At 36.5% G+C, this 26856-nt stretch overlaps 1 protein-coding gene across 5 annotated transcripts in view; it reads left to right on the top strand.

The window, feature by feature from the left end:
- The window catches only part of cyth1b (cytohesin 1b), a 71848-nt gene extending 45552 nt beyond the window's left edge, over positions 1-26296 (top strand). For 3 of the 5 annotated variants that reach the window (XM_081392881.1, XM_081392879.1, XM_081392880.1), the window contains exons 2-13: positions 7408-7490; positions 13509-13573; positions 15171-15237; positions 15629-15747; positions 17820-17900; positions 18006-18118; positions 18842-18990; positions 19798-19909; positions 22970-23046; positions 23161-23232; positions 24067-24221; positions 24982-26296. In XM_081392881.1, coding sequence (XP_081249007.1) covers positions 7408-7490; positions 13509-13573; positions 15171-15237; positions 15629-15747; positions 17820-17900; positions 18006-18118; positions 18842-18990; positions 19798-19909; positions 22970-23046; positions 23161-23232; positions 24067-24221; positions 24982-25060 — 1172 coding nt within the window. In that variant the 3' untranslated portion in view covers positions 25061-26296. Of the gene's footprint in view, positions 1-7407; positions 7491-13508; positions 13574-15170; positions 15238-15628; positions 15748-17819; positions 17901-18005; positions 18119-18841; positions 18991-19797; positions 19911-22967; positions 23047-23160; positions 23233-24066; positions 24222-24981 lie in introns of all 5 variants that reach the window. The other 2 variants (XM_081392882.1, XM_081392883.1) reach the window with 1 other exon arrangement.
- The last annotated feature ends 560 nt before the right edge of the window (positions 26297-26856 follow it).

Genomic DNA, 26856 nt, shown 5'->3' with positions numbered 1-26856 from the left:
ACAGAGACTCGCTAATAGCTTAGCTTTGTTGTTTTCAACTGCCCTCTCTTACCAGTAGGCGTGGCTTGGGAGTGGCCTCCTAGGGCAGCGAAGCAAGTGCATTCTGGGAGTTGTTGTCTTTCATCCACATAAGCCAAAAATACATTTTCTGGCTTTTCTTAGTCTAGAAAGCTCCAAATTCAAAAATATTTTCACATTTCTTCTACATAAATGACCTATTTTAAATACACATTCATCTTTCCAGAGGTGAAGTATCCCTTTAAAATTGGGCCCTCGAATTTAATCAAGGAATCGTTACAGCCCTAGACCTCATAATAGCCGCTTTCCGACCAAGTAGTTACAGGAACTTAGTTATAGGAACTGTCCACTTCTAAACAGTTCTATGAACTACTCTCCCCCAAACTCGGTTTTGCTGTTTGCGTTCGCACTGGCCAAGTGGCCATAGGAACTGGTAGGAGGGGTAAGGGAGTGACGCAAGCACGGCGACTTTTATTTTGACGGAGCGACGGACCTTTATTTTGACGGTGCTGAGAACGCCAGAGCAAACAATGCTCGCATTCTCTGTGTTCATTAGTTAGCGATCTGTCTAACAGTACTGTTTAACATGTTATTAGATAGAATTGTTATAGAAAGTACACAGTATATGAAAAAAATGTTATTAGCCTATGCCGTGTGGTTGATGTCCACTCTTGCTAGCTGAGCAGAAATACATAATCATGTTTGGCTTGGTCCCCTCAAAGTTGCGTTGGATTTTCTCTTCAGCATAAAGGTTTAGAGGCCCATCTATCACTGTTTTCCATGTTTGTGTCTAGTTTCTGGAGTAAATATATAGGCTATAATCTGTGTGTTTACATATAGCTGTTTTAAAAATAGCAGGTGCTGGTGTTTTGCGTGCGTTCGGTCATCAGCATACACTAACGTCACGGGTAGTTCCTATAGTGCTGGTTTAGACCCTACTCTGAAGTAGGAGCTAAATTAGTTCCTCCAAATGGAGTTCCTAGAACTAAAGTCGTTCCTAGTCGGCATGTTCGCACCGCAGGAACATACGGGTACTTGTTTAGCCAATAGTTCTAGGAACTGTGAAAAAGTTCCTCCGGTCGGAAAGCGGCTAATGTAACCCCTTTATACGTTGCTATACACAATCATAAGGCTCCAACCAAGATTTAAATGATCTTAATGGAAAAGAAACCATTATGCATTAATCCTGTACAGTAATGTTGCCCTCAAGAGACACCCCACGTCCCAGAAAACTCCACCTTCCAGCCACGTGGCTGGCAGACACTTTAACATCAATTTAAAGTGCCTTCTCCCTAAAGATTTATATGCTCATATCGATGTCAAAGGCAGACATGTGTCTCTGCTATTGTGGGACTTGCCTGAGAGTTCGGACCAACATTTGACTTGGAAATTAATGGGAACTTGCACATGGTTGAGGGCACTCCAGCTTGGATAAAAACCGTGCGACTGCCATGTTGCCATGGCCCAACATAGAACCATTGATATCCAGCTTCAGCTTATGAATTTGGATAACTCAAGCCAGGCAAGAAGCTGCAATATTGAATTTATAAATAAACATGTTTGTGTCCAACCAGCTACTGGCAACTGGTGTTATGTTTCCTGGCTACGACCTGCTTTTATTCACACTCTTAATTTACATTCATTGAATGCTTTTGCTCCGTTTGACGTTCGTTAATCATTTTGACAATTGACCGTTCGCAAAGACCCGCCCCCTTAGTTACTGTTGCTATGTCCGACAAGCGCTCCCAGAAACCGCAGAAAGACATCAGTACACACCGTTTTTCAATTTCAAATCCTCCTCCAACGTTAATCTACTAACTCTCCTGACTGCTTTGTCAGACAAAAATGGCGGATTATGATTGGTCAGATCGCCTGTCAATCAAACTCCCTGCGAAGGGTCAATTGTGATTTTTGTGACAGTCTTTCTATTCTGGGTAAATGGACTAAAAATATTGATGACTCATCTTAAACTACAGATTTTTTTATACAATCTGATAGCATGAGAATGTTCTACACCCAAATACCACTAGCAACTGACTAGCAAGTAGCAAAGCATGGTCATGGCTGTAAGTGCAACTAAAGTCTGTTGGTTATTTAAAAATATTGTGCACTGTGATTGACATGGCCAATGAAATCTTTAGATTTTTTTTAAACTTGTTTAGGGGGGAAATCATGCCGCTAAATCTTTAATTAGCTCCATCTCACTTTTCTCTCAGCACACATGATATCATAAAAATCAAAAGTGACGACATTTCTTTTTCATTTATGTGCCCCTGTAATCTAATGCAATGTAATCTGTGACATCTCTGATGACCGTTTTTCTTGTTCGAGAAGATTTTTCACTCGGATATACGGCACAATGGAAGAAAAGACAATAGCAACTTTTGTTTCATGCTGACTTTAAACTAGGATTTTGGCTGCAAGTGATTCATTAGAAATGTGCTAATGTGAAATGAAGTGCTAATGCAGCTTTAACATGAGCGCTTTGTCTTTTCAATGGGAAGCACATGAGGAAGCATTAAGCTAATAACTGCCTGAACGTGTGCAGATGCATAATGGGCACAATTATGGTGGGTACAATTTGTAGGATCATGTGTATGCATGAAGATACTCAAACTTCGACTTGCTGTGAAATGATCTGTTTATCGGTAGCCCGCTAACCACATTTTATTTGAGAGTACTGTTGCGACAAACCAGAAAGATCCGGTTAATAATGCTGTCTAAGCTGCAAGCAACTGTCGATTATAATGCAGTATAAACAACAGATTTGTTTATTATAATTGAACCGCTCCAGCTTTGTCACGCAGCATGTCACATTGCTTCAGTGCAGACAGGGCGTAAACGTGTTTAGTTTACATATACAGTAATTGGTAGAGTTATCTGAATTATTCAGAATTCATAAATCATTGTTGTATTTCTTTTAAATAATTGTGAAGCAAAGCATCAAAATCAGCCATTGGTTGAAAGTAACAGACTGTCAAAGCTCATTCTATTTAGCTGCAATGGTTTGTGTTGAGAAGTTAGAAATTAATTTGTGTGTAAATAATATTAACACTTTGTTCTGGAAAAGACTGACTAGCCTTTAAATAGTAAGATGATTGAAAATATAAAGGAGGTCTAAAACAGCCGTTGTCATTGGTTACCGTACATTACAAAGCCATATGAAAATTAATTGTCATTCATTTAACTTGGTCATTTTATTGAATGGACCTTGTTCACCCCTCATTTTCATAAGTGTCCCCCGAGCTACACAATTTAAGCAGCTATGATTTAGAAATTATATTTTAGCTTTGGTTGGTGATTAAACTTCACTGTCTTGTGTTGTCTGCTCAGTTTGGATGCCCTAAATACCAGGTCATTCAAGACATTCTTTCTTGATTCATATGATTCAGCATGTGCAGTTCCAGCTAGAAAGTCACAGTTAACCTTTTCCTATTCAGATGGGAGTTGATTTTGGGCCTGTGGTGGTATGTCTGAAGTTTAAAATCTTTGGTTACCTGTAAGCCAATCACATAACGTTTGGTTATGACGTGTGTTATGCGCAGACTCAACCGCATCTAACTTCCACTGTAAACACATGTATGACGCGAAAACAAAACCATCGAGCAAAATACCGTAGTGAACATGGCTGTGAACGACTTTTGCAGATTATGTGAAGTAAATATACGCATCCACGGTACAATCAGCGTCTACGTCACGGCTCTCAGCCCACCCTCTGTTCATTGATTGGCCTGCTGTTTTGAGGCCAGAGGAAAACGGGGAGAAAGGTCGCTATCTCAGACTGAGTACAGAAGCGAACTGAAATTGAGCGGAAGTACGAAGTCTGACGTAGTCAGGCTAGCAAATCAGCATATTAGAATGATTTCTGAAGATTTGGCAAATCAGCATATTAGAATGATTTCTGAAGGATCATGTGACGCTGAAGACTGGAGGAATGGCTGTATTTGATCAAATAAATGAAATCTTGGTGAGCATGAGACGTAGTCTCACTCTCATTTAAGTGTAGTTATTATTCCCGTACCATCGTGCCATCGTGACAGAAGTCATATTGGTTTGTAATAACATAAAGGTGAGATTTTTTTTTTTTTTTTTTTGGCTGTCCTGTCTCTTTAAGACTGTAAGTTATCCTTGTCCTCTGGGCTACTTTTTCCATAGATGTAAATCCATATCCAAACAAGTGATGCTCATTTATTCTGGGGAAAATGCTTGTAATGCAAATTTAGCTTATGCAGTTCCTCCGAAATAAATGTCCACTAATACAGCTGCCCACACACTCCTACTGTACCTCTCCTCTCTTCCTGAGTGAACTTTTCCATCTATGTGATATCGACTCCAGGAACACATGTATTGTGTGTAAACTCCAGCCTCACCTGAGGCGAGACTAATGGATTTTCTTCTGGAGGTTGCAATACCAATTTCTACAAAATGAGTGGGGATTGGCTTCTTTCTGGATGGGATTTCTGCTCACAGACTGCCTGTCAAACATCCCAGCTGGAGTTCAGCAAGGAAATGCATGCAGTGCATTACTATGGCAACAAAAAGTCGTTCAGAAACATGGCTATCCATGTGATCAGTGAGGGCGATTGGTGGGAAGGCTGTAGGTTTGGAGGAGGAGGTGTCTTTATCACAATGGTGATATTCTCATCAGCTAATGGTGCTGTAATGTCAAGACCTTGTGGTTTGGGAACTGTTGCTATGGCAGCGTGAGACAACCATGACAACCTCACTTTTATGTGACGGTGTAAATGGAACAAGGAATCAATTAGTCCTCCAGATCTCCACGGGCCGCTAGTAGGGTCTCTGTAGATCCTCTGCGGGGTCAGGCTGCCATACGGGCCACCAGGAAGGGATTTAATGAGGTCACATGAAAGGTGAGGGTCGTCATATCATATGACTGAGTGTCTTTATTTTTATTGGGAGGTCAGCTGATCATATGGCTAGGTGAGGTAAGGGTTGACTTTAAATGCCTTTGTCTTAACATTTTGTTGTATTTAAGTTGTTTTTATGGTGGCCTCAAATGCCCATGTTGTTTTTAGACTAGAGGCTGTATCTTGACAAATGACCTCTGTCTAAAAATGACATGAGGCCATTCATCTCCACTGCCAATCATATTTCACTCGTTACTGATAACAGAAATTTGTCATGCAGGGACTGATTCACTTTATATTATAAAAATTATGTAGCTATAATAATAATAATAATGATAATAATAATCAGTGTTGGGGATAACGCATTACAGGTAACGTGAGTTATGTAATTGGATTACTTTTTCCAACTAGTAAAGTAAAGCACTACTTTTAAATTTCCAACAAAAAATCTGAGTTGCTTTATTTTCCTGCTACTTTTTCTATCTTTTGTTTTAGTTCTAAACCAAATGTGAACATGAATTTACTCATCTCACTTGCACAAAAACATATTCAGTATTTCTCAAAAAATAGTAACGTAACGCAAAAGTAATGTAACTCATTACGTATTTTTACAATTGTATTTTTGTTTGTTTTTTTAATTAAAAACTACTAGCATTTTTTTAAATATAATTACCCTCAGGTTTTTTCCCCCAGCTATTTAAAAAAAAGTCACTTTTGAGAAGTAATTAAAACTTCAATTTAACCTAAACCCTAAGTTCATGTATTGCTGTATTGATATCTTAATATAATGCACAAAGATAAAGCAGAGTCTTTCTCTGACTGACATCAGCCAAACCAAGCAGAATCAGGGGGATGTTGGCCCACAGCCCGGTATTGAACTGACTGACTTTAGTGCTCTTGAACAAAGCACTTAAACTCAATTGCTTCAGAGAAATCTTTAGATTTATGGATGCAAGGTTCATATGAATTATTTGTCTTCTGCAAATTCCAACATCAGACCTCTCTAGAGCGCATCAGAACTGCTAAACAGAATGGATTTTTTCTGATGGTCTTTGGCTGGTTTGCCAAGGTTGGGAATCAGCAGAGACCTGGCAGTATATTATATCAATATCTGGGTCATGTTATGAAAGTATTGCATTTAAAAAAAAAAACCCAATGTTTAGTACATAGTTTTTGAAAACTGTAATATATTGCAAGTTTTTACTGACATGTTTCTTTTGATCTGAATTAGACTTCAGTATAACATTGTTTAATATTGCGATGACGATATGACTTGCGATAAATATTCAAATATGAATGTTAGCTATCCTGTTCCCATGTCTGTTTTAATAGGTTCTTTGCATGTTAGGTCAAACGTTTATTCGTTTGCGAGTGAGCGAGTGTGTGTGTGTGTGTGTGTGTGAGAGTGAGTGAGTGAGTGAGTGAGTGAGTGAGCGAGGGACAGTGAGTGTGTGCGCGTGTTCGAGTGAATGTTTGCGAGTGAATGTGTGCGTGTGACTGCACGCGATGACTGGTCGGAAAACAACGTGTAGTCTGACATGTTTCTTGTCCACGACACGACAAGATTTTAGGAGTCAAAATCTTGTAATCTGAACCAGGCATTATTCATCGTGTCAGGCTGTCTGTTGCAATGTGTTCATCGTGCGAGTTCACATCGCGATCGCGATGACGATGAAAATTCGATGTATCGTTCAGCCCTGTTCTAGACTGAGAAAAGCCAGAAAATGTATTTTTGGCTCATGTGGATGAAAAACAACAACTCCCAGAATCACTTGTTTCGCTGCCCTACGAGGCCACTCCCAAGCCACGCCTACCGGTTACAGAGGGCAGTATCGGAAGAAATGATACAACTAGGCTACTAGTCGACTCGAAACTGAAAATACTGTTTTATTGTGAGATCCCACCCCCTATGGGCGGGTTGGAAACATGCGAAACGAGCTCCTACTACTGGCTGTAGTCTCTGGCCAAAAAGCCTCCGATGACGCAAAATGGCGATTTTTTTTTTTTGCGTCATTAGAGGTTTTTTTTCCAGACGCACAATACAGAAATCTTTAGTCTCAGGGGGATAACTCTGTATCTACTCATACAAAGCTTAATGCTAATCGGTGAAGTATCTCTTTAAGGGAAAAGCATTTAATGAAATGAACAACTTTTTATTTTGTTCTGAGAACTTCCTGATGTTTTCGATCAGAGGCCCATATAAACAACGCTGCTGTGTTTTTCTAGCTATTGATTGCCGAGTTGGTTTGTGTCTCAAAGGCAGTGTGCTTTACCTTAAACAATTTACTACTTTTCTCCTGCTCACAATCTCCACAAGCTCTTTTTTCCTTTGTTGCACATCCCTTCTTTTTACATCAGTTCTGTTTCTCTGAAAATATTTTGTTAGCCCATGTAACCTTTTTAGAAATGTACAAAAATGTTTGAGTCAAGAAACCGCAGCTTGACCATTTGCATATTAGTGTTTGTTCACTTTTGTACATCTGAATGCTCATTGTTTGCTTTTGTTTGTTTCCTAACAAAGTACCGGACGACCTGACGCCAGAGGAGAAGCAGGAGCTGGAGAACATTAGGAGACGTAAACAGGAGCTGCTAGAGGACATACAGGTAATATCTTCAGATCATTTCTCTGAAGCGGCTGCTTTTTCTGCCTCAAAAGTAATTTGAATCCACTGTAGTTTTGAGCGAGTTTGCTCTTTGAACTGCCTGATGTCTCATTAATTATACTAATTAATACTACCAAATCAACCTTATGCCCCTCTCTCTTGGCCCTGGGCAAGGCAGCTGGAATGAGGTGGATCTGTAGAGAATAGGAATTGGATCAGGGGAGGGACTTCCATGACCCTGGCTGCACAGTTTTAGTGTACAGGATTGATGGGATGTCCCACCCTGGGATATAGACTGTAACAGCTGGCTCGTGAAGGGGCGGTTATGCTTTGGAGCAGATGGTGCAAGCCAAGTCCAGCGAATTCAATTATGCTGATTCTATTACGCAATTGGAATGTCAACCATTGATGCCCCTCCTGCCAAACACTGTCCCCTTCGTCTCTTAAATGACTTAATCAATCATGTAAACCTTCAAATGAAGTTTGTTGGCATATCTTTGGCATTCATCTTTGTCAGTAAGTGCCAGTTCCATTCCAGTCTCCTGCTATTTCCTGATTGCCCTTGAACAGCACGACTGCCATCAGAAGAGGAACAATCTCTCTCTTTTAGAATAGTCATATCTTTACTCTACTCAAATTAGACGTGTATTTATTTTCTAAAATTAGGATTTTATATATTTTTTGTTCTATTTTGTTTGTTTTTTAACTTAGAAATTTGTTACTTTGTTTTATTGCCAAATATGATGGCAAAAATACAGTAAAACACTTATATTTTGAAATATTATTACAATTTAAAATAAATGTTCTCTATTGTAATATATTTAAAAATGTAATTTATGTACTGTGATGCAAAGCTGAATTTTCAGCATCATTACTCCAGTCTTCAGTGTCACATGATCCTTCAGAAATCATTCTGATATACTGATTTGGTGCTCAAGAAACATTTCTTTTATATTCATTTCATTTATATATTTTTTCCTGATTATTTGATGAATAGAAAGTTCAAAAAACAGCATTTATTTGAAACAGAAATATTTTGTAACATTATATAAATGTCTTTATTCTCACTTTTGATCAATGTAATGCATCTTTGCTAAATTAAAGTATTAATTTAAAAGAAATCTTAATGACCTCAAACTATTGATCAGTAGTTTTTCAAAATATTTGTGGAAAGTACTGTTCAAAACCTTTTTTATTATTATTATACTTTAAAGTAGGGCTGTGCAACGATTAATCACATCCAAAATAAAAGTTTGTGTTTATATAATATACATGTGTGTGTACTGTGTATAATTATTTTGTATATATAAATACACACATGCATGTATATATTTAAGAAAATTTGCATTTATATACTGTATATATATTTATATTATATATAAATATAAATATTTTATATATAAATAAAAAAAATCTTAAATATATACATGCATGTGTGTGTATTTATATATAAAAAAGAATAAGTTTCACTCTCTGTTGAGCATTTGAGGTGCCATAACAGAGTCAGTAAAAGCTCAGCTTTATTAATTTTTTACTTCATTGTTGAAAAATGTGTCTGGCTGAGTAAGATTCCTGGGAGTGTCAAGATGAACATGTAGCAGAGGATTTGTCCTGTGTGGAGAGACAGACAGTAGAAGATGAGTTAACTGGAGCGTTATAAGACCTTCACATGAATGGAGGTTGTGATGGGTCATGATCATAGAGAACTGATTGAATCAGCTCAATATAGCAGACCACCTCTAGACCCTCTTACACTCTTAATGAAGGAGCCATGTGATGCTGCCCGCCAGCAGACCCTCCCTCTGACCTGGAACACACAAGTCTTCCTTCGGGCAGTACAGCATTCACGATGGGTCACCATGCCAAGATTTCAGTAGTCAATACCAAAATGAAATTTCATGGTTTTTTTTTGATACCAAAGCATTCGAATAGATACCGAATATGCTGTTGAGCACTGTCCTTAGAGTATTACTCCAAATGTCCTTGATTTTTTTTGTTCAGTAATTAGTATACACCCTTTCTCTCACATACTAAGTTATGGTCTGATCTGAATCAGGTCAGCTCTGCAGTATTATTAGTCCTCTCAAGTGAAAGAGACTAGACAGAACTTTAGCTTTCATGTATAAGTAAACATCTGTTATTTCCCAGAGTGCTTCTGATTTTCACTACAATAACCAGTTAGTTTGAAAATCGATGTTAGGCTGTCTGAACTAAATGGTTTTTGTTCGCGCTCACTGAATCCGATGTGTTCAGACATTCAGCAGATCCAATCTGGCTCTGTCTTTTGTGTTCTGCACCGAAGGCCTTGTACGGTTATTGATGATACTGTCGTTTATGTCAGTCCAATTAGGGATAGCCGGAGCTGATCGATGCTGTGTGTGTGAGAGCACGTCTCGGGATTTTAAGGTAGTCTGACATTTGCAGCTCTTGAGTCTGGAGTATTGGCTGTTGGGAGATGAGGTTAAAAGCAGTGGTTAGAAGTAGTAGTGGTTTGTTCTATTCTGTTCATGTCATTTTCATTTATTTGAGGTGTTAAAACAACAACAACAACAACAACAACAACAAATTTTATATAATTTTTCCTAATACAGTTTGGCTCCCATTAAAAGCATAAAAATACCATAATACTGTATGTTTGCAGAGTTGTAGGAAACATGCTAAGTTCAAATACTTGTTTCTCTGAAAAACATTACAGCCAGTTATTCTACTTTGAAATGTGAAATGTCGGTTTTTGTTTTTGTCTCTGTGACTCCGCCCACTGCCACAATAGTATTTCGACACCCCGGTTTGCCAGTTAGTGGAAAACAAAGCAGTGGAATACAGCAATTTAGTCTCCAGTGCCAAGTTCGCTAGCTATCAATATTACAGTGCACTTTTAAAGCCATAGTGACCTTTTGATTTCAGTTTTAAACACATTTTATACATTTTTCCTAATACAATTTGACTCAACAAGATAGTGATGTTGTTGTTTTTTAAACACATTTTATATATATTTTTTCCTTACACAGTTTGGCTCCGTTAAAGCAATAGTTCACCCAAAAATGAAGTCGATCCAAACCTGTATGAGTTCCTTTCTTCTGTTGAACACAAAAGAAGATATTTTGAAGAATGTTGGTAACCAAACAATTGACGGGAGCCATTGACTGCCATAGTATTTTTTTTTCCCTACTATGGAAGTCAATGGCTACCGTCAAATGTCTGATGCCAACACGTTTTTAGTGATCATGTTTTTTTTTTTATTCATTTTGTTTACTCATTTATACGGTTTGACTCGGTTAAATCCATAGTGATCTTATGTTTTTTTATACAGATTTTATATATTTTTTCCTAACACAATTTGACTCAATTAATGCCATAGTGATCTTATGTTTTACTTTTTAAACCATTTATATTTTTTATTAATACTTTTCCTGATACAGTTGTTTGTTGTTGTTATTATTCATATTATTTTTCCTAATATATTTTGACTTAATTGTTGAACTTTATAGGCCCTGCAGAATCTGCTGATTATTATTATTTATTTATTTTCACATTTTCTAGAAAAAATTTAATGTGTTAAACGGAGCTAAAAATACTACACTCTTACTAGAAGCATGAAGGTATTGGCCAAAATATTTTATAAATGTAACCGCAAGCGGTAGGAGATTTGTATAACTTTGTGTCTATTAAAAATTGGAAATGATAATGGTAGGTATAAATGTAATATACTAAATAAAATGTAGTGATTAACCAAATGGTGCCAGGCGTCCTCCCTGATACCAGTTGGACAATAAGTAAATTACTCATGTAATATTTGTCTAATGGAGATGAAGTGCTCGATTAAAGTGACTGAAATGCCACGCTCAACCTCTCTGTCTCCATAGAGTCATGCCGGACAATCCTGGTTCACTCTCGGTCCAGCTGGAAAATTCTGGCTGTTGCCAAGAGACAGAGGAAGACATTAAATGCACTGCATAAGGATAAAACGAATGGAAAAGTGTGGGCTGACACAACTTGTGGCATTTGTTTACATGTTACCTTTAAATGGCAGCTGTTGCCTAGCAACATTCAGATAGAACATCATTATCATGACCACTTTAATCCATCTTTGTGCCCACTGACATCTTCCCTGCTCTGAGTTGGAGTTCAGAGAAACTTTTGTCAGTTTCACTGGACTATTTGTTGTGACTTTCCATCTCTTTTTGGAGACATTTTTAGACTATTTACATTACCTTTCACAGATTTGTGGTGGACCAGATTAATAGCATTAATAACATCCAAATTTTTCATTCATCTTGTATTGTATTCTCTATAACTCAGTAACTTCTTTTAAAGGGATAGTCACTCTCATGTCGTTCCAAACCGATAAGACTTTCGTTCATGTTCGGAGCACAAATGAAGATATTTTTAATGAAATCTCAGAGATTTCTGTCCCTCCATTGACATTCTATGCAACTACCACTTTGACTCTTCAAAAAGTTCATAAAGAGGTTGTAAAACTAATCCATATGAGCAGTTTAGTCCATATTTTCTGAAGAGACACGATTGTTTTAAATGATGAACAGACTGAATTTTTCCACATATAAACACTGATCAGTGAACATAGACAGAAGCTCAACCGTACTTGCTTGACGCGCGAGAACAAACCTCATTGGTTCTTGATGAAGCTCAAACGTGATGTGTAACACGAGAATGAACCTCATTGGTTCTCGCACGTCAAGCAAACATGCTTGAGCTTCCGTTTACCACAACGGATGTGTGAGATGATGAATGCTTACATGAAATAAAAGCCGAAATTCAATCTGTTCATCATATAAAGATCATATAAAGTGATCGTGTCTCTTCAGAAAATTTGGAGTAAACCGCATAATTCATATGGATTAGTTTTAAGATGTCTTTATGAACTTTTTGAAGCATCAAAGTGGTAGTTGTGTAGCTGTCAATGGAGGGACGGAAAGCTCACAGTATTTTCATTTTTTGCGTGATCTAACCCTTTAACACATCGCTTTATGGAGCACCAAGAGCACTTGCCTGGGTCAGGCATTTAAGGCTGCACCTCAGTCATATAGTGTTGTTTCGGGTCATGCACACACTCTGAAAATGTATAGCGAAGGAAGGTCAGATTTTAAAAGCGTACTTACTTGACCTTACCAGGTGCTATAGCTCGAGAGGGATGAAGTGTTAATGCAGAATGCATCGAAAGGGCAAGTGTGTGTGCGCACATACCCTTGGTGGATTGGTAATATGAGTCTTATTGATCTGTGCCTGAGCTTCTTCAGGAAGATGGATTGCTGTTGTTATGACACACACACTGACTATACATGCTTACAGCACACACACTTACAGTCTTGCATGTGGATACTAGTACAGTATAATTCACTTTATAAAGACAAAAAAGTGCATTGACTATAATACATCGGCTCACCTGCATTCAAAACACTGCTCCCATTAGTCACCAGTATCTGAACACCGAAATGTTTTTAGTTTAGACTGTAGACTTTTGCTTAAATAGGTAAATGCATTTAAATATTAACAAAATAAATTAAAACACTGGTGGGAAGATGATAGATAGATAGATAGATAGATAGATAGATAGATAGATAGATAGATAGATAGATAGATAGATAGATAGATAGATAGATAGCACACACACACACACACACACACACACACACACACACACACACACACACACACACACACACACACACACACACACCAATGTTCTCTTGCTCATATACCCTCTTGATCTCTTTGTCATCTTTTATCTCTCTCCCCCTTCCCTTCCCCCTAACAAACGCTACTTCATCTTGATATCTAATGCAGGTGTCATACTGAGCCATGATTGAATGTTTCATACTCTTGATAATCATATTAGATATTTATGATCCTCTGTGTGTTCATTTTATTAGATTCAAGGCTCTCCATCACTTCCTGTGGCAGGCTGACTTTTAGAGGACCGTCAGAGGGCAGCCCCACCTTCAGTTCTCCTTTAACTAAACCATGTTTTCCTTCTCTTTTTTTTTTTTTTTTTGTATAGCGGCTCAAAGATGAGATAGCAAAGGTGACAGATGAGATCGAAAGTCTTGGCTCCACTCAAGAAAGGTAAGATGGGTGATTCTTTTTTATTTTAGTCAACATTAAATCAAAATGGGTTTTTTATGTATTTTCTTTTCTTTTACTTTCTTTTGGTTTGATGGATAATGATCCATTTTGCCAAGATCAGATCCTGTTTCATTTGGAAATATGTTACACTATCTAAGAAAAATGGCTTGCTAAAGCTGGTTTGTGTTTATGCTAAAGGAAATATCCGCCTTCAACTGGTGTTTGCTATCTGATTCTGCCATATTTACACACACAGACACTCACAAACACACATTCTCCATTTACTCCCATCCCCTTTTTGAATATTTAATAACAGTGCCCCCTGCGGGAGGGGAGGCTGGTGAATTATGTACGGCTCTTTTGGTAAAAGGGGGGGTAATTTGTGCAAATTGACTGAGATGTGTTCAGGACTTTGCAAGAATGTCTGAACTGTGCATTATAGTCATATAGTATGTTCAGTGAGTTTCCTTCATAAAGGAAAAGCATTTCATACAGTATGTGTCTTAATGTTTTAATGCAGTCTGAGAGGACCGAGTTGCACCTTTGTTTTTCTATATAAACATGCACTTGTGTTTGACTGTTGCATTTGCGTCTTTCGCACAACATGTTAAGTTAAAAGACTTGAACTTTTAAAGTCGGCAGGATATGGAAGTTGCGATAGTCTTTTCTTCCCTATTGTGGCGTACATCAGTGTAAAACGGCTTCTTGAATAAGAGAAAATGTAGGGTGCCACTTGATTGTGTCCATCGGGAATTGATTGGATCATTGTTATTCGCTATTGCTATGATCTTATGTGAGTGACAGTTTGTCCCGTCCTCACGCTAGTAACGTCCTCAGAGAAGAGAAGAGATGACGTTGCAAGAGGGCTTATTTTGATTAAAGATTAAGAGGGCACATGAATAAAAATAATAATAATAATGGGCACGGATAAGTCATTTAAAACAAATACAGCAATATTCCATAAAAAAAAAAAAAAGATTTGTCAATTTTGATTTCGTGGTAACATTAAAAAACGTGTCTTGAGAACTTGCGTTTTTCCATTCCACTGCCCTTGTCTTAATGCAAAACTGCATTCTGTGAATGACCCCTTGTACTCTGACTGCATTGACCCATATTCCCAGACCAAACAGAATTGCTCTCAGAATATACATCAAACTGAATCAGCCTTTCAGGCCCATTCATTATACATGACCCATGGTCCCACTGGGATCCCACCGAACACTTCACAGGAATGCCCACTTTGATTCACATGAGAGCCATTGTGATGGAAGAAAGCCATTTTCAGAAAGCTTTCCCCTCCTTTTATGAAATTCTTCTGTCGTTCTTTGTTCCTCTTCCCCCTTAAGTCATGTCACATGGTCACAATGGAAGGTACAGTAGTGTGTGGCCCCTTTTACAGGCTGTGGCTTCTAATTGTACGTCACACCACCATCCAAGAGTGCATTTGGCTGAGTGGATAGTAATGATGTCATTATGAAGCCCTGACATGGCGTGTGAGTTGTAGGTGTTGTACATTCCCAGAGATTTAGCTTTAGTTTACAGCTGTCTAAAGAACCTACCCAGCGCTAATAAAGCCCTCGTCTTTCTGTGTTTACAGAATAAACATGCAGCGGAGTAAACAGATTGCTATGGGCCGCAAGAAATTTAACATGGATCCCAAAAAGGTAAACAAGCATTGGGGTGAAATGCATGAAGCCTCTATTGAAATATTTTGAAGTTTTCTAAATCATAGCCATTATTACCTGATATGCTTTGACAAAGAAGATGATCTCCATTACATAAAAGGCACTTCCATTTTGCATTTTTAAACCTTTGATCTTGTGTGGAGGCGCAAATTATCATAATCGCACAAGTTTTGTCACCAAGCATTATGCAACCACACCATTTCCAATTCATTTCCATAGATCCAGCAGAATCCAAACTCATAGACTAAAGTTCAGAGTGCAGGAAAAGAGTAAAGGAAAGAGATTTTTAATGTACTTTACCAACAGGAAACTGCAATTATAATGCATGCATGTAGGATGGTCTTAATGCTGAATGTTGTATTTTTCTCAGGGTATTCAGTTCCTCATAGAGAATGAATTGCTGAAGAACACTTGTGAAGATATTGCTCAATTCCTCTACAAGGGTGAGGGCCTCAACAAGACAGCCATCGGAGATTATCTGGGTGAAAGGTAAGAACAAGTTCTGCACTGAAAAATGTTGCTGGTCCATAACTCCTGAAGTCTAGATATCCAGGATTTCTGGGGTCTGGAAGATATAAATATATATATTTTTTTGTTTTTTAACGGAATGAATACTTTTATTCACCAAGGATGCATTAGATGTCTGTCACTTTTAATGCATCGATCAAAAGTGAGACATTTATAATGTTACAAAAGATTTCAATTCTTTTGAACTTTCTATTTGTCAAATAATCCTGAAAAAATGAATCACAGTTTCCAACATTGATAATGTTGGAATCATTTCTGAAATGTTTATTGAGCACCAAATCAGCATATCAGATTTCTGAAGGATCACGTGACACTGAAGACTGGAGTAATGATGCTGAAAATTCAGCTTTGCCATCACAGGAATAAATTAAATGTGTAATATATTAAAATAATGAACAGTAATTTAAATTAAAAAAATTGGATTACTGTTTTTATTCTATTTTTGATCAAATAAATGAAGCCTTTGTGAGCATAGGAGACTTTCAAAAACATTAAACCAATCCCACTGATCCCAAATTGTTTTTGCAGTTGTCAGCAATCAAAAAATTCAGATTTAAAAGCGTACACACATTTATTGCTTTTTTTCCCATCTTTTTCAAACAAATTGATTGTTTGCTTTACATATTGGTCAGACGGCCTCTTCCTGTCTAAGTGAGTGTTTCTTGACCAGGACAATTGTGTACCAGATGTTTAGTCAAAGTTCTGCCTATGCAAGACTACATGCAACCTACATGGCCTTAATAGACTGTCACGTTCTTTCAAACATAATTTACCATTGAGCGTAACTAGGTTAGTGAAAGTTAAACAGATTTTGCCTTTGTTAAGGTTCTGAGTTTGCTATGTCTCTAATCGGAGCTCAAGGGAGGATGACATCACCGATCGTGAGCTGGTCCTCACTGACCGCAGTAGTCTGTCAAAGGCCATTATCTACTGCATCAAGATGGCCTGTGCCCATGTGAAAGTGCTGTTTTGCAGTAAGGGTCAGCTTACGCTTTTATTGATGGACTGAAATTCAATGTCAGTGCCAGGCCATCACGGACCTTTCAGAGCAGGAAGGAAAGGTATATAGTTTGTGCGTGTCTGCATGGGAAGGATTATTTTCCTCTCTCAGTGTAATTATAGATATGCGCGATTGCACTCAAATTTGAGGGGTAGTTCACCCAAAAATGAACATTCTGACATTTATTTACTCAATCCTCATTTCATGAATAATAATGATACATTTGTAATCTAGTCTGTACCTTGTACCTAAACTTGTATTCAGATTGTGAATGGGTATTAAACAGAAAACAAGAGATGAGCCTCCCTTTATAATCACTGAATTCTGCACTCTCGCAAAAACATCTGTTATAATAAAAAAGCTGTATTGATTGCTTAATGAATCTCTTATTTACATAAAGGGATAACCATCCCTTTAATCAGTCAATAACACCATTTCTCCAAATGCACACTCGCATAAATGCAAACGCATTATTTTCTCTGTCACCTGAGGAAAATCAATGGTGAATCCCGGGATCATCTCTGAAGTGTGGTCACGGCAGTGCAGAGCAGGATGAAGGAGTGTAAGAGTATAGAGCTTAATGGACAGACCGCCAAAGTGGGTTAATGCATTCACAGCTCGTTGATATTATCGACATGCCCCATTTCCTCATTGAAGAAAGGGCTAGTTACACACGGACGGTAATCCCAGCCGTAATCCCCCTGTGGGATTTAATGCCCATTGGAGATGTCTGAGAAGAGGATCATAGCCGTAATTCCGTTCACACTGTGAACACCGCATGTTTTCTAACAGTAGACATGATTTTCAGTGGCTCATCTGCTTTTTATCTGCCTTTTCTTCTTCTTAATTTAGCTCATACGTCTCATGAAACTTATTAACAATATTCGTTTTCTGCCTTGTCTGCATTGGTATATTTTCTGAAGGAAATACAAATCTGATTGAGTCTTTTCTCCAGATGTCACTGTAACGTCATTGCTGTTCATCTAAGAATGAATCTCCTGTTGATTGAATTAATTTTAATGTTTTTTTCCAGGGATGAATTCAATATTCAGGTTCTTCATGCCTTTGTGGAGCTTCATGAATTTACAGACCTCAACCTGGTTCAGGCACTCAGGTGACAAAATATAGATCTGTAGATTATGCAGCATAAATTCGTTTGATATCCTCATGTCATTGTGATCTCATTAATTGAGTTAATTTCTTCCCATGCTCCATGCAGACAGTTCTTATGGAGTTTCCGGTTACCGGGTGAAGCTCAGAAAATTGATCGAATGATGGAGGCTTTTGCCCAGCGTTACTGTCAATGCAATCCTGGTGTCTTTCAATCCACAGGTTTGTGTGTGTGTGTGTGTGTAATCTGATTGCTTTGCAATAGGGTTTTAACAATATCAGAAATAACTGAGATTTCATAATTTTCAACACCAAAGCAAAAAATAAATATGATGTTTTGTTTATATACAGTATCTCACAAAAGTGAGTACACCCCTCACATTTCAGCAAACATTTTCTCAAGGGACAATACTATAGAAATGAAACTTGGATATATTTTAGAGTAGTCATTGAGCTGCTTGTATAGCAGTATATATTTACTGTCCTCTGAAAATAACTCAACATACAGCCATTATTGTCAAAATAGCTGGCAACAAAAGTGAGTTCACCCTAAGTGATAATAGCTGTACGTCGTTTAACCAAAACTGCTTTTTACCCCAGAGTGCCTCTGTAATTTCCCTACACCCACACCCACTCACTTTTTAGGGCCTGTGAGAGGATTAGAAATGCAAGCAACATTTGGTCGAGCACTATTTGGCACTAGCTGTTTCTCAGCATGTCTGTACAAGAACATTAGCATAGCTCCTGCATTTGGACATCAATTAATTCACTACATTTGGGCCAGTTCCTCCATGTAAACTCTGATTATGATTCAGATGAAATATATCTCACACAAGCCTGGTGTTTGTCACTAATCAACAGCTGAGAATTTTTGTCCTGAGTGTTGGTAGAAAAAAAGCTCATTTAAAAAATTTGAATGCTGAGGTTTCTCAATTTCCTTTTCAGATACATGTTATGTGCTTTCATTCGCAATCATCATGTTGAACACGAGTCTGCACAACCCTAACGTGAAGGACAAGCCTTCTGCAGATCGATTCTTTTGCATGAACAGAGGCATCAATGATGGAGGAGATCTGCCAGAAGACCTGCTCAGGGTCAGTGTCCCACACCCAGGTTTTGTTGTTGTTGTTGTTGTTGTTGTTGTGTTTTATATATTTTAATATTATATTATTATTTTTCACTTTTAGGTTTTCATTATAATAATAATAATAATAATAATAATTATTATTATTATTATTATTATTATTTTATTGTGAACTTATTTTATATATATACACACACAGTACTGGTCAAAGTTTAAAAACATTACTATTTTTTATGTTAAAAAAAAAGTTTTTAAAAAGTTTTTTTAAGTCTCTTGTGCTCACCAAGGCTGCATTTATATAAACAAAAATAAAGAAAAAACAGAAATATTGTGAAATATCATTACTATTTTAAAATAATGGATTTCTTTTTTTAATATACTTCAAAATATAATTTATTTCTCTGGTGCAAAGCTTAATTTTCATCAGCCATTACTCCAGTCTTCAGTGTCACATGATCCTTCAGAAATCATTCTGATTAATGGCTGATGAAAATTTCAGCTTTGCATCACAGAAATAAATAATATTTCAAAGTATATTAAAATAGACAACCATGATTCTGAATTGCAATAATATTTAACAATATTACTGTTTTTCTGTATTTTTGATCAAATACAGGCTTGATGAGCATAAGAGATTTCTTAAAAAAAAAAAAAATGTATATATGTATATATGTTTTACATTTTTATTTTAACTGCTTGTTTGACTGATCATTGACAGATTTAAGCCATTTATTTTTTCAATGTATTTTTGTTAAAATTTATGCTTGTAGTGCTGAAGTGTTTGAAGTACTAGAACTCAAATTAAACACTCCTGCAGAACCTGTACGAGAGCATTAAGAACGAGCCCTTCAAGATACCTGAAGACGACGGCAACGACCTCACGCACACGTTCTTTAACCCAGACCGCGAGGGCTGGCTGCTAAAACTGGGTGAGTGAGCGTTTGTCTGTTCAGAAGATACAGAAGTAAGTCTGAACGATACATGGCCCTTAACAGGCCCTATATACACTGTCCAGCCAAAAAAAAAAGTGGCTGTATGGATTTAAATAGGCAAATGCTTAAGAGTCTATGATTGTAGCATTATTGCAGTGATTCTTATGTTACTAGATCTTGACCAAAAATTGATCCACCTATTGATAAAAAAAAAATGTTTTGGTCAAGTTCTTATATTGACAATTAGAGTCAAGCACTCTTCACAAAGCACAAAGTCTCCTCCAGCACATCCCAAAGACTTTCAATGAATGGTGTGGACTCAGAGGTGCCAATTCATGTGTGAAAATGATCCTTCATGCTCACTCCCAACCATTGAGCCTGATGAATCTTGACATTGTCATCCTGGAATATGGCCATGATGTGTCTTCCTACATGGTTGTTCAAGAGATGAAAATCTACACACTCCATCAATTAGGAATAGAGGAACTGTTGCCAAACATATAACATGCTAGAAACATAATAATCACTGCAATGATGATCCAATCATTGACTCTTAAGCATTTTTCCATTTAAATCAAAATTTAATCTTTTTTGTTGTCCAGGCAGTGTATTTTTCTCATGCCCCAGTGTCTCATGAACTTAAAAAGTAGATTTATTTGATTTAATCAGAGCTGTGAATTGAAAGTCTTCCATTGTGTAGCGTAATAGCCAAGAAGCATGGGGCCAAATGCTTTATATTCCAAAGCTAATTTAAAATAGCTGATACAACATCCTTATTTATCTGCATGCTACTCATATTTCAGCTCAGCCTGGATTTCACACCAGGCTGACACACACAAGTATTTTATTACAGCCTTTTGTTACGATATTTTTCAGATTTTCATGGTTAATTTTATTGTTTTCTTTCTTTCCACGTTTGTTGTGTTTCTTCAGGAGGTATGTACTGGTTTTCTTAGCTAGCTCATTAAGCTATGCTTCCAGGTGCTTTGCGCTTTCATTTACTCCTTTTGTTTGTCATTTTTTACATTTTATTTAACAGATATTTCATTTCATCAAAATGAAATTTGCCTCATTTGAGTTTAAAGCGGTGTGGTGTCGTTGCGCTGTTGTGCCGTGCTCGTGATGTTTGTGAGACTCTCAGCCAGCTTTCTCCATCTTCTTGGAGATCAACTTGTCTGTAAAGATGTTTATTGGTCTCTACTGCGCACATGTGGTCAGTTGAAGTACTGCTCTGCAGTCTTTACATGCTACATGCTGCATACACATACAAGAAATAGATGTGTGACTGTTTGTCTACAACAGGGAAAGCCCAGGAACTATAGGAGATGATTACAGGTGTGCAGTTTATAATTACATGTAAATGATGGAAGTGAGAATAAAAATAGAAAGTCATGATGGTTGAGTAGTTCATTAGTCAGTTTTTAGTTCGTTTTTATTTTATTGAGTATTATTATTATTATTTAGTTAACATACTTTGATTAATGTTTGATTAACATGCAGTAATTTTTTTATCACTTTATCACAGAGAAAATAATCACTTAATTAGCAATAATAATAGTAGTAGTATTTTTTTTAAGTTGTATTATTATTATTATATAGTTGTTTTATTAACATGCTGTACTTCTTTATATTTTTGTTTTTTATTTTTATCACTTTTAAGTTCAATAATAATAATAATAATAGGATTATTTTTTAAGTTTGATTTAATATTATTATTATTATTTTAGAGGTTTGATTAACATGCTGTACATTTTTATATTTATATTTTTTGTTTTATCCATACTTTTAATTTTTATTATTATTCTGTTTATTACCAGTTTTATTACCAGTTTATAGAATTTAATGCAAACCATTCTGAAGGAATAGTTCACTCAATTAATTTAGTTATTTACAGCATTTATGATATATATTAAAGGGTTAGTTCACCCAAAAATGAAAATTCTATCAGTAATTACTCACCCTCATGTTGTTCCAACCGCGTAAGACCTTCGTTCATCTTCGGAACACAAATTAAGATATTTTTGATGAAAAATGAGCCAAGTCTGAATCCTCCATAGGCTGCTATGTGACCGAAACTCGCTGGCCCAGAAAAGTTATTAAAGAGGTCGTTAATATAGTCCAAGTGACTCCAGTGGCTCAATCTTAAGTATATCAAGCGACGAGAATACTTTTTGTGCGCAAAAACAAACAAAAATAACGACTTTATTCCACTTTTCATTTCCTTCTCTCTGGGCCTCGTAGTGTTTTTGCGCTGCGCGTCTGTGTACACGTCATCACGCATCACACACATGACCGGCGTCGGCCAATAGTGAGCCTACGTGGTGACGTGTACACAGACGCGCTGCGCAAAAACACTACGCGAATCAACTAGAGGTCCAGAGAGAAGGAAATGAATAGTGGAATAAAGTCGTTATTTTTGTTTGTTTTTGCGCACAAAAAGTATTCCCGTCGCTTGATATACTTAAGATTGAGCCACTGGAGTCACTTGGACTATATTAACGATCTCTTTAATGACTTTTCTGGGCCAGCAAGTTTCGGTCACATAGCAGCCTATGGAGGATTCAGACTTGGCTCAGATTTCATCAAAAATATCTTAATTTGTGTTCCGAAGATGAACGAAGGTCTTACGCGGTTGGAACAACATGAGGGTGAGTAATTACTGATAGAATTTTCATTTTTGGGTGAACTAACCCTTTAATGACTGCTATTGTTCGTAAAGTTAGATCTCATAGTCTGACCCTGTGCCTCAGAAAAGAGAGACTTGCATCCATTCCTAACATTGTGAGATTTATTTTATGTAAGGCTCATTTGATAACGCATTCTCTTACTAATTTGGTCACTAACACCTTAAGCTTGTGCCTGATCAGTGGTTTTGGGCTAACTGTGTATTTTTGATGAGCCGTTTCAGCTGTCCATCTGCTCATGTGAGTTCCCACATGTGTCTGTCTGCTGAGCCTCAGTCCTCACCTTGCCATGTGTCTCTGCTGCTCACCACAATTATTCTTTACTCATACAGACCTAAGCGACGGCGTTCTTAACATACTGTCTGATCCACAGGTGGACGGGTGAAGACGTGGAAAAGGAGATGGTTCATCTTGACTGACAACTGTCTGTATTATTTTGAATACACCACTGTACGTAAACCTGCTTCGGTGAAGTTCAGTGATTGGATGATCCAGTGGTATTATAACTCATCCGTCGTGCTCTACTGTGGTCACATGTGTTTCCTCTTCTGCCTCTGTTTTCAGGATAAAGAGCCAAGAGGGATCATTCCTCTGGAAAATCTCAGTATTAGGGAAGTGGATGACTCCAAGAAGCCAGTAAGCTTTCTCGTGCTTTTCCATCTATATTTCATCACGTTTCAGTTACTTTGTATTAGTCATGGTGGTTGAGAAGTTGATTTGTATTATTTTTTTTATTTTTTTTACTTTGTTTGATTTTTATTCTTGCTTTTTAAGTTTTACTATTAACTGTATTTATTTATTATATTTTTTGAAACAGTGGTTTAATTAGCATGCTGTGCTTTTATTTTTTATATTTTGATTAATATAATAACCCTTTTAAGTTTTATTGGTATTTCTGTTATTTATTTATCAATTAATTTATTATTTTATTCAGTTTGTTCTCTCCTTTTAAATTGTTGTTGTTACTATTTTTATTAACATTAATTATATACAGTATTTACTATATAATAGCATCACTTTGTATTTTTTTTTTTTAAATAAAATTAATATATATATATATATATATATATATTATTATTATTATTATTATTTTTTATTATTATTTTTTTTTTAACCATGCCAACATCAAATTAATAAAATAAAATATTTGTATATGTATATATATATATATATATTTATATATATATATACATATATATATACACATATATATATTTTTTTTTTTTTTTATAAATATTTTATTTTATTTATTTGTTTAATGTTGGCACGGTTGTTCCTTTTCCTCCTTGCATCCCCTTGTTGACCCCTGGAGCTCTATCTAGATGATTTTGAAAATGTGAGTGGTTGTGATTAACACAAAGGTTACGGGTTGCTAAAATCACTCTCATACACTGGCGCCACTGTTCTCGTAACCTCGGTTTGCTCCAGTAAAGTATAAAAGCCTCTTCTAAAGTAGCTCTCTACACACAGAACTGCTTTGAACTCTTCATCCCAGACAACAAGGATCAAGTCATCAAAGCATGCAAGACTGAAGCAGATGGACGGGTTGTGGAAGGAAACCACACGTTCTACCGCATCTCAGCGCCAACAACAGAGGAGAAAGAAGAGTGGATCAAAAGCATCAAGTAAGTCCTCCTCTCATCTTGCTCTGATAGAATTTTTAATATGCACAGGGTTATCATTTTGACACAGATTGGTCCTAAACCCAGTTGCAACTTAAATTCAATGGCTTGAAATAAAGTTCCAGAAACGTTAACATTCCTGAACACTAAAACTGATCTTTAGTGGCATGTTTTTATCTTTATGAGTGCATATTGTTTTCTTTTTCGCTATTAAACACATTGCTGTCCATTTATGTCAGATACTTCAGCTGAATCTATTGATTGATTTTTAATGCATCAATAATGAACATCAAATACAAAAGATACACTGTCTAAACCTAAACTTAAAATCGTTTTCGTTATTTGAAGTAAAGCTGAAATAAAATAAGATATAAATATTAGATGAAAAACCTGAATACATTTTTTTTAATTAATTGAAATAAAACAAGTTTGTTGAAGTACTAACATTACTAAAACTGAACTAAAAATACAGCTAAATATAAAAATACACCTAAATAGAAACACTAAAAAATGAAATAAAAATGAAAAGCTAAAAAGAAGTATTTCAAACAACTTGAAAACTGAAAATTTAAACTGAAAATAAAAAAGCTAATTCAAAATATGAATAAATACTATAATAGTTTAAAAATAATACTAAAATAGCACTTAATTCTCCTCATTTTGTGCATGTGATATAATAGCAAAAATAGTTTGTATGGTGTAAATTTCCTAGATAGCTCAGGCTATTTTTTTAACCGAAATGTTCCTTTCTCATTCTCTCCAGGGCTGCCATAAGCAGGGACCCTTTCTATGAGATGCTCGCTGCCAGGAAGAAGAAAGCTTCATCTTTGAAGAGACAGTAGAACCGCTCAAGGCCGCATGGATGGATCTCCGCTTCAAGGCCGCAAAGAGGACGTTAAGACATGGACCTGGAAAAGGGGCGAATGATAAACGGAAGCCATAACGCTGGATAGGAGCAATTTTTATCTCAGGAATGACCTTGAGTTTTGAAGGTTGTCAGTGCAGTTGGCTTTCTTGGAGGTTGTCTGACATTTATACGTTTAAATCTCACGAACGAACATTATCGTGCACTCACGTACATTATCATCTCAAATCAGCAGGTCTGACTGAATGTGGCGTTTTATTGACCTTTTCTAAGCTTGCTGAAGACATGACCGTTCCTTTCTGTGCTTTGATACATATAAAATGCTAATTGTGCACCTATTTTTACACTGCTATGTACTGTAAATATCTGGGAGGGTTTTGGCCTTGTTTTGTTTGACTATCTCACTGTTTTTCTAATCATTTCTGATCTGCTGTCATATTTATACTTTTTTTTTTTGTTGGCTAGACATTTTGCCAAAGTTTGTCTTTCAGTCTTACTTCATGTAATACTGTCCTAAAACCTGAAGTTGAGTGCTTCTGATTCATGAACATGAAATGAAAATATATTTTTATTTTGATTCTGTTTATTTAGCTTAAACAGTTTTATTTAAAATATCAGGACATTTACATTGTTCACTGATCTCATAGGTGGCCTTGAACGACTGTGAAATCCAAAAACATTTCAGTAAGTTTGGTTCATGTTTATGGAACAATGTCAAAAATTAAACTACTGACTTGAGAGTTTATTTTTTACTATGTTTTGTATTTTACCACATTAGATGTATTGGTTAAATTAACTCATTAAGGCCCCCCACAAAAAAAAAAAACTTTTTTTTTTGCTTTATATGCACTGATAATTGATAGAGAACTCTTAAATGCTAATTTATCAATGATGTAAATATTTAAACATATAGGTTGTTTTATTTTTTGTCAAAATATACTTTGTGCTAAAGTAAACAGGGTGACGAAAAGGGTTAAACCTGTCAAGTTTATTTCACCATTGCCATGTAACCTGCTTACAATTAAAAAAAAAGTTTGAGCTTTACAAATAACTTTTTTTTTTAATATAAATTATTTTTATTTCTGTCTTTAATTTGTGTGGTTTCACCACTGGCAAAATGGGCTTTCAATAAAACTTGGCTGCCTATGCAGTAGAAAGGCTTTTTTTCTTTTCTTTTTTGAAATTTGTGCTACCTGAATAAAGAAAACGGAGAAAAAAGGCTGGTGTCTTCCCTTTTGCTTCCAACTTCCAACACCCATAATGCACCCAGAGTCAAATACCACTTTGCTTTAGTAGGGAATTCTTAGCAAACTTTGTCATAATGGTGTCGACTGGTTCCCAGTCTCAATAATTCAGAGTAAACTTTTGGCGGGAACAAGTTAGTTTTGGTTCCCAGTGAAGGATCCAGCACGTTGTAGTAGGAAATACTTACAAGGTGGCTAAAGGCTACAAGGAATTGTAAATATGGAGAGAACACCGCAACATGAAAATCTGAAAAACGTGTTTGTGGGCAACATTTCAAACTGGAAGACTACACGAACACAGTTTCATGCCAAACGGATGGGAAAAAACTGAAAGGAACGGCCGTTTGCACGAAAGCCATGAAGGCCTCAAATGTTTTGCTGTTAAACGTGAATTTCTCGGTCCAGGGAACACGGAGAATGGGTAAACGTTGTTTATTTACATATACTACCGACATTGCTGATTTTCAACCCGGTTTATATCGTTACAAAGCTACACTTGGAAATAAATGATAAGGCCATTTTACTAAAA

The sequence above is a fragment of the Scardinius erythrophthalmus genome, assembly GCF_964197995.2.
Source record: "Scardinius erythrophthalmus genome assembly, chromosome: 18".
Lineage (NCBI taxonomy): Eukaryota > Metazoa > Chordata > Actinopteri > Cypriniformes > Leuciscidae > Scardinius > Scardinius erythrophthalmus.
The sequence above is the reverse complement of the archived record's forward strand: the minus strand, read 5'-3'. Positions and strand labels throughout refer to the sequence as shown.